This window comes from Vipera ursinii (genome assembly GCF_947247035.1).
Source record: "Vipera ursinii genome assembly, chromosome: 6".
Taxonomy (NCBI): Eukaryota; Metazoa; Chordata; class Lepidosauria; order Squamata; family Viperidae; genus Vipera; species Vipera ursinii.
In genome coordinates, this window is record NC_139515.1 from 7939408 (window position 1) to 7948452 (window position 9045).

A 9045-nucleotide genomic window follows, 5' to 3' on the forward strand; every position below is an offset into this window, starting at 1 on the left:
TTTGACACCGTCCTCTTTTTCCCTATACTTTGGGTTGTTGGCCTCCTGGGGCAGCTTGGGACGCCATCCGGGTTCCTACGTAAAAGACTTGATATCGGTCCTTCCACATGACAAAACAGGCCGCAAAGCCCACCACGGCGGCCAGGAAGTTAAGGAGGAACTGGATCAGCAAGAAGAGGTAGAAGGTACTGGTCAGGAAGCTGCAGTCACTCTGGTAGGTGAGGGTTCGGCTGAGGGGGTCCGCCGCGTCCAGTTTGCAGTGGCAGACCAAATCGGACATGGGCTCGCAGGTGAAGCGCACGATCTGGAAGTAGCAGTAGGCGGCAAAAGCCATGGCCAAGATGCAGACGTTCAGACTCAGCGCACTCAGGAGGAAATAGGCAACCTGGGACGGAAGCGGAAGAGCCATCTGAATATGGTGCAAGGAATATCCTGCAGTTTGCCATTCCCAGCTGCCTCCAAGCATACGCAAAGTTTTGATATATTTTGGGGCCAGCACAATGAGAGAAGGGAAGGGAAGGGAAGGGAAGGGAAGGGAAAGGAAAGGAAAGGAAAGGAAAGGAAAGGAAAGGAAAGGAAAGGAAAGGAAAGGAAAGGAAAGGAAAGGAAAGGAAAGGAAAGGAAAGGAAAGGAAAGGAAAGGAAAGGAAAGGAAAGGAAAGGAAGACAAGACTGAAAGAGACAGGGAGGGGAGGGGAGAGGGGGGGAGGGAGGGGAGAAGAGAGAGAAGAGGAGAGGAGAGAAAAGAAGAGAAGGGGAGGGGAGGGGAGGAAAGGAGAAGACAAGACTGGATCAGGGAGACGGAGAGGGGAGGAGGAGAGAGAGGAAACTGGATCAGGAAGAGGAGAGGAGAGCGGAGCAGAGCAGAGCAGAGCGGAGCAGAATGGAGGAGAGGGAGGACAGGAGGGGAGAGGAGAGGACAAGACTGGATCAGGGAGAGGGAGAGGGGAGGAGAGGAGGGGAGCGGAGGAGAGGGGAGGACAGGAGAGGAGAGGAGAAGACTGGATCAGGGAGAGGAGAGGAGAGGAAAGGAGGGGAGGGGAGGAGAGAAGAGGACGAGAGGAGAGGAGAGGAGAGGAGAGGAGAGGAGAGGAGAGGAGAGGAGAGGAGAGGAGAGGAGAAGACAAGACTGGATCAGGGAGAGGGGAGGAGGAGGAGAGAGGAGACTGGATCAGGGAGAGGAGAGGAGCGGAAGAGAGGGGAGGACAGGAGAGGAGAGGAGAAGAGAAGACTGGATCAGGGAGAGGGAGAGGAGAGGGGAGGAGAGGGGAGGGGAGGACAAGAGGAGAGAGGAGAGGAGAAGAGAAGACTGGATCAGGGAGAGGGGAGGAGGAGGAGAGAGGAGACTGGATCAGGGAGAGGAGAGGAGGGGAGCGGAGCGGAGCGGAAGAGAGGGGAGGACAGGAGAGGAGAGGTGAAGAGAAGACTGGATCAGGGAGAGGGAGAGGAGAGGAGAAGGGAGGAGGACAGAGAGGAAACTGGATCAGAGAGAAGAGAGAAGAGAGAAGAGAGAAGAGAGAAGAGAAGAGAAGAGAAGAGAAGAGAAGAGAAGAGAAGAGAAGAGAAGAGAAGAGAAGATTGGAGTATGGGAGAGAAGAGAAGAGAAGAGAAGAGAAGAGAAGAGAAGAGAAGAGAAGAGAAGAGAAGAGAAGAGAAGAGAAGAGAAGAGAAGAGAATTTGTGATATGTGTTCTTCCCGTGACATGACCTTCTTTTGGGGATTTTTGGGGACAGTGGTTTCTAGGAATTGCACCCATTTTAATTACATATTGTAAGCCGCCCTAAATTATCCTGTGGTAAAATGGGTGGCCAATACATCTGATAGATAAATAAATAAATGCCACCCAGTGTTTCCTTTTTTAAATTAAGGTGTTCATATAAATCAAAATTATAAACATAGATACATGCATTTAGGCACATAGTTGAATGCAGGGTTCATCAGTCCACTGATTTCAAAATAGCAGTTTGTGTTGTACATTGGGATACTTGAGGGTATCGGTAACAAGTATTAATTTTCTACGATATTCTTGTATTCCTGAATGTCAACTCCAGTCTATCTTCTACACTCTGCATGTATCCAAATATGGATCTTTAAATTTGGCCGAATCTAGTTTGCCCTGTCCACTCCTCAACACAAAAACACCCCTTGCTCCCTTCTCCATTTAGACTTGGGTCAGTCAACGGATCTTCTATTTTTTTCTTGCTCTCAAAGGTCCAATAGCATCAGCTCTGCTTTCAGGTAGAGCAAATTATATGAATGGGGAGATTTTTTTTTTGTCTATTAAAAGACTTCTAGCCATTAAATTGAGGTGTTGGGTATTCTTATTTGAGTTCCTTTACATATTAAAAACAGAGTCTGACATAAGATATAAACTGAAGCCCCATCTAATTATTTAATACTGCCTTTTTCACTGATGGAATGGAATGGAACGATGGAGGAGGAGGAGGAGGAGGAGGAGGAGGAGGAGGAGGAGGAGGAGGAGGAAACGAAGAGTTGGAAGGGACCATTTGTTGTATATGTTCTCTCAGAATATAGATTACAAAGCTCTATAAACACGATCTGTTCTCATTCTTTGCCTTCCCACAACGACTACATAAAATATTACCTCATAGGGCTCTCCAAATTGCTGGTTAAATTGTCTGTATTTAGCCACTTAAGCTAGTAGTGTCCATTCACTATGCATTATGAATTTTATAATTATGAATGATAAAAATCCCTTCTTCTGTTTATCGCCAGAATCTATTGTTACATCATTTTACCTAATGGCCCAAACTTTTGGTATTATACAATACCGTATGTGTGTGTGTGTTTGGGAGGGGGAGGGGGCGTTGGTGGAATTCTTTATTCAATATTGTATATTCAGCATTTTATTTCTCCCTCAGCAAGCTGACCTTTGTTTCCTTACATAAAAGGTTCTCCTTTTCATGTGTTCACAGCCTGAGCTATCCATATAACAGTTGTCTGATGACCTTGAGGTTCTTAGCACGTACATCTTGATAAAAATCCATAGCCAGGTCTATTTGACTTCTGTCTACCATGCGTAAACTATGAGTAGCTCACTTGCTGGTTTTATGAATGGAAAATGAAGCTAAAACAGATTGGGGAGGACACCGAAGAAATTCAAACAGAAATCTCTCTGCAGGATTTTCCTAGTTGAGATCTTGTTCTTCAAAGCTTTTAGAACTTCATTCCTTAATAGAGACTTTCAGTGACTAAAAGCTTAAGACCACGTTAAGCACCTGACAGTTTGCAGCTGGGTGAGTGGATGGATGGATGGATGGATGGGTGGATGGGTGGATAGGTGGGTGGGTGGATGTGAATGGATGGATGGATGGGTGAATGGATGGGTGGATGGGTGGGTGGATGGGTGGGTGGATGTGAATGGATGGATGGGTGGGTGGATGGTTGGGTGGATAGGTGGGTGGGTGGGTGGGTGGATGTGAATGGATGGATGGGTGAGTGGATGGATGGGTGGATGGGTGGATAGGTGGGTGGGTGGGTGGATGTGAATGGATGGATGGGTGGTTGGATGGATGGATGGGTGGATGGATGGGTGGATAGGTGGGTGGGTGGGTGGATGGATGGGTGGGTGGATGGGTGGGTGGATGGATGGATGGGTGGATAGGTGGGTAGGTGGGTGGATGGATGTGAATGGATGGGTGGGTGGGTGGATGGATGGATGGGTGGATAGGTGGGTGGGTGGGTGGATGGATGGATGGGTGGATAGGTGGGTGGGTGGGTGAATAGATGGGTGGATGGATGGGTGGATAGATGGGTGGGTGGGTGGATGGATGTGAATGGATGGATGGGTGGGTGGATGGATGGATGGGTGGATAGGTGGGTGGGTGGATGGATGGGTGGACGGATGGGTGGGTGGATGGATGTGAATGGATGGGTGGGTGGATGGATGGATGGGTGGATAGGTGGGTGGGTGGTTGGATGGGTGGGTGGATGGATGGATGGGTGGATGGGTGGATAGGTGGGTGGGTGGATGGATGGGTGGACGGATGGGTGGATGGGTGGGTGGGTGGATGGATGTGAATGGATGGATGGGTGGGTGGATGGATGGGTGGATAGGTGGGTGGGTGGATGGATGGGTGGGTGGATGGATGGGTGGATGGGTGGATAGGTGGGTGGGTGGGTGGATGTGAATGGATGGATGGGTGGATGGATGGATGGGTAGAGGATGGGTGGATGGGTGGATGGGTAGGTGGGTGGATGGATAAGTGGATGGATGGATGGGTGGATGGGTGGGTGGATGGATGGGTGGGTGGATGGATGGGTAGATGGATGGGTAGATGGATGGGTGGGTGGATGGGTGGGTGGGTGGATGGATAAATGGATGGATAGATAGATGAACAACTAGATGGATAGATGGAAGGATGGATGAATGGAGGTAAATAGGATGGATGGATGGACAGATATATATATGGGTGAATGGAAGAATGGATGGATGGATTGATGGATGGATAGGTGGATGGATTAATGGACGGATGATGGACAGATGAATGGATGATAGATGGATGGATGGTTGGATACTCTTTTCCTTAAGTTTGCCCAATATAAAAAAGGAAGATAGGAATTCAACTTCAAAGCAGGGCAAAACAAAATCTGGGATGTATGAATTTTAATAAAAGGCGAAGCCGCTATTTCGGTAGCAATATTCAGTTTCCTCCATTGGGCAACCAAATCTGAAGATTTAATTCAAAGCATTCTAGAGTCTTCATTTCCTGATCGCTTTAAAGGTGCTATCAGGAACGTATAAAGAAATTCTAGCTATGATGATGTGAACATCATGTTTAGCAGAAGTTTAAACTTTTATTTATTTTGGGAGTTTGGGAGATAAAAAGCTGGGCAAGTGTTCATGGAGACTGGCTTACTTAAGCTTACATGAGATAGCTGAGGAGTTTGGAATTATTTTTCTTGCTGCATGATTCTATTAAAAATAGGAGAAATGGCTAAGAAACCTCTTTAGTTCCCTTATTTAAGCAGTTTTCTTCTCTGGCCTGTCTTGTTCGACTGGCAACATATTGGTAGAAATGGAATTTGAACAGAAAACACCATGGCGACGAGTAGTTACTAGCAGAGACGAGCTGGTTCTGAAAACGTTCAAACGATCAAAAATGCGGATTTTTTGAAATGTCGGCTCTGGTTGGTGGATGTGCTGAATCTCCACTTCTAGTTAGATATGGGGAAAAAATCAAGGATGGATGGGTGGATAGGTGGGTGGGTGGGTGGATGGATAAGTGGATGGATGGATGGGTGAACAATAGGAACAGGAATGTCCATTGGATCGGCTCAAATGTTCCAAGATGGCAGCTGTAACATGTGGCTGAAGCTGCTTGTTTTTTATGGGCATTGTTTTTAATGCAGACACAACACACACACACACACACACACACAAAACTTTAATCATACCACCGCAGCTACCACCTTGACTTTTTTGACCAGATCCCACAGACACTTTGAATAGGGAAAGATCCCTGGATCATCACTCCCAGATCTCTGGAGCTTGCTCCTTTAACTTTATTTTCAGATGGAATAATTAGTTCTTCTCCAAACAAAGAAAACAAGACCGCATACCTTGATGAAGAACTGAATGCAAGTTTTCTCATCCGGCTGGTAAGAAATACAAAGCATCACAAATCCAATGATGGCCACCAGACAAACCTGGAGAGAAGAAAGATGAATAAATTGAAATTTAAAATTGGAGCAGAGATAGAGGAGGACCTGGCCAGACCCAAACAACCCTCCACTATCAATTTTAGGAGATCAGATAGTTAACAGAATAAGAGAATAACAGAGTTAAAAGGGACCTTGGAGGTCTTCTAGCCCAACCCCCTGCTTGACAATTAAGATTGTTGAAGTTATATAGAAATGTAGTTTACATCCTGGTTATACTATCAATTGGAATCCGTCTACTTATTGCCTTTGGGATCCCCTCTGTCTGTACATTATTGTAGAAAATTAGGATATATAATTTGCACAGGTTCTATAAAATACCATTTTACATCATTCTCAAGCTGATCACAATATGTTGAATTAAATATGTCTTCAACAGAGGCAATTTCAGTTTTAACCTGATGGTGAAAATTCCCATTAAAGCTTCTGCATGTAATGCTGTGAAGATGAGTATTACATGGAGATTAATATATATTTTAAGAAAGATGGCAGTGCTAATTCCTATTAGATATTTCAGACAAACTGTTAAAAGTTATGGCATTTAAAAGCCCCTAGAATAGAAAATCTCAGGCTAAATTACAGCAACTTTATGAAGATAATAGGTTCAACCTGCTGGATTTAATTTTATCACTTAGATTCCTTTGGGATGAAATTTATTACGATTATTTTCCTCTTTGGACCCATTTGGAGTGGAAGTCGGTAATTCCTTCCAAATCTTGGCAAGTTTTTGGGATCAGGTATACTAAATGAGGATTCTTCATTTCCTGCTGTGTTCAAGATGCCAGATATTTGCTTACAGGTAGTCCTCAATTTATAACAGTTCATTTAGGGACCATTCAAATCTGTAACCGCACTGAAAAAAGTGTCTCACGACCATTTTTTCACACTTACAATTACTGAAGCATCCCCATGGTCACATGATCAAAATTCGGACGCCTGACAATTGACTCACATTACAATGGTTATAATGTCCCTGGGGTCACATAATCCCCTTTTGCGACCTTCTGACAAGCAAAGTCAATGGGGGAAGCCAGATTCACTGAACAACCAGGTTTACTAATTTAACAACTGCAGTGATTCACTTAACAACCGTGGCAAGAAGTGTCATAAAATGGGGCAAAACTCACTTAGCAAATGTTTCACTGAGCGACATAAATTTTGGGGTCAGTTATGGTCGTAATTCAAGGACTAGCCCTATGTTGTTTCCAAATCAGTTGAGAAATTGATGCTGTGATATAATTCAAACTTGAAAATAACAGGAAAGATGATCTGTTAGAACACCTGGATTAAACAAGAAACTAATATTTATTTATTTATTTGTTTGTTTGTTTGTTTGTTTGTTTGTTTGTTTGTTTATTAAATTTATATACCGCCCTATTCCCGTAGGACTCAGGGCGGTTTACAGGGAAAATTAAAATGCATAACATACAAATTAAAATCAGTTAAAACTATGATTAAAGTACAGTCCCTGAAGTTAAACTAAAACCCAATTAAATTAAATTAGTTAAGACCCCTCAGTCTAATACTTTAAAGCACTTGGCTTTTAATGGTTGTTTTAACAACTGAGAGATTTTTGTCTCAGATTTGACTTATCTTCAGCACATAATAATAATAATTAATAATAAAGAAGTTGGAAGGGACCTTGGAGATCATCTAGTCCAACCCCCTGCTCAGGCAGGAAACCCTATACCATTTCAGACAAATGGCTGTCCAGTCTCTTCTTAAAGACTTCCAATGTTGGAGCATTCACTGCTTCTGGAGGCAAGCAGTTCCACTGGTTAATTGTTCTAACTGTCAGGAAGTTTCTCCTTAGTTCTAGGTAGCTTGGCAGAATTTCTGCAGTTTCAAAGATACCTGCAATTCTACCTTTTTGAAAAGACGATTGTGCTGGAACAGAAACCAGCAATCCCATTTCGTAAGGTATGAACCTGTGAAATTAAATTTGTATCACACGTTTCACCTGTGGGAAGCCAAGCTGAAATACCTAATTTTAGAAAATGAGTGGGTTCTGATGTTAAAACTATGTGAAATCCACTTCCTATGACTTATACTATCCAACTGATTTGGAATTTTCGGCTTTATAGATCCTGGAATAAAGAGGAGATAATACTACAGAACTGGAAAGAAAGTTACTCTCCTAATTTTAAGAAATAGATCCATCGTATGAGTTTGTTATCTATTTTAGACGAATGTATGTATCTGTTGCTGCATTGTTTAGATTCCATGATGGGCTCAACAACTGAATTAATTCTGTATTACTATTCATATTTATTGACACTGATCATATTGATCTCAACTGGAACTACTTGTTCATTTTAATCCCTGTGACAAAACTGGGTCTTCTCTGTAGTGCGTAACCAACACTAGCACATTCACCATTCGCTTTCACTCCTCCGGCATTGTGTCTTAACAACTGCTACAGGGACAAAGTCGCTCCTTAGCAACGACTAACAAAATTTCCGGATGATGTGTTTATACTTTGTCATCACTGGTCAACTTCTCTTGCCTTAAGAAGAGGAAAAAGTTTCCCAAAACCTTTTATGGCAGCCGAAGTGGATTGTACATTACACAGGATGCTGAAAAAGGAAATCTAAGGGTACTTGAAAGAGAGAGGGAGAGGGAGAGAGAGAGAGAGAAGGAGAGAAGAGACCAACAGATGGACAGACAGACACTAGATATAGATAGATGATGGATGATAAATAGATGATAGATATAGATAACAGATAGATATAGAGTAGACTAGATAGATATAGATAGATGAGAGAGAGAGAGAGAGAGATATGGATGAACAGATGGACAGACAGAGGTACGAGATATAGATAGATGATGGATGATAGATGATAGATAGATAATAGTTATTGAGAGTAGACTAGATAGATATAGATGACACACACACACACACACACACACACAGAGAGAGAGAGAGAGAGAGAGAGAGAGATGGATGGATGAACAGATGGACAGAGATATGAGATATAGATAGATGGTGGATGATAGATGATAGATATAGATAATAGATAGATATCGAGAGTAGACTAGATATAGATGACAGAGAGAGAGAGACACACCACAGAGAGAGAGAGAGAGAGAGACGGACGAACAGATGGACAGACAGACAGATACTAGATATAGATAATGGATGATAAATAATGATAGATATAGATAATAGATAGATATCGAGAGTAGACTAGATAGATATAGATGACAGAGAGAGAGAGAGAGATGAACAGATGGACAGACATACGAGATATAGATAGATGATGGACGATAGATGATATAGATAATAGATATCGAGACTAGATAGATATAGATGACACACACACACACACACACACACACAGAGAGAGAGAGAGAGAGAGAGAGA

At 43.2% G+C, this 9045-nt stretch overlaps 1 protein-coding gene across 1 annotated transcript; it reads right to left on the reverse strand.

Annotated features, from left to right (window-relative positions):
- On the reverse strand, window positions 1-7841 carry SSPN (sarcospan; the record flags this gene model as incomplete). Its single annotated transcript, XM_083366627.1, has 3 exons — window positions 1-385; window positions 5583-5669; window positions 7815-7841. 3 exons carry the CDS (start codon window positions 7839-7841, stop codon window positions 23-25), a joined length of 477 nt encoding a protein of 158 aa, XP_083222753.1. The 3' UTR covers window positions 1-22.
- Between the last annotated feature and the right edge of the window lie 1204 nt (window positions 7842-9045).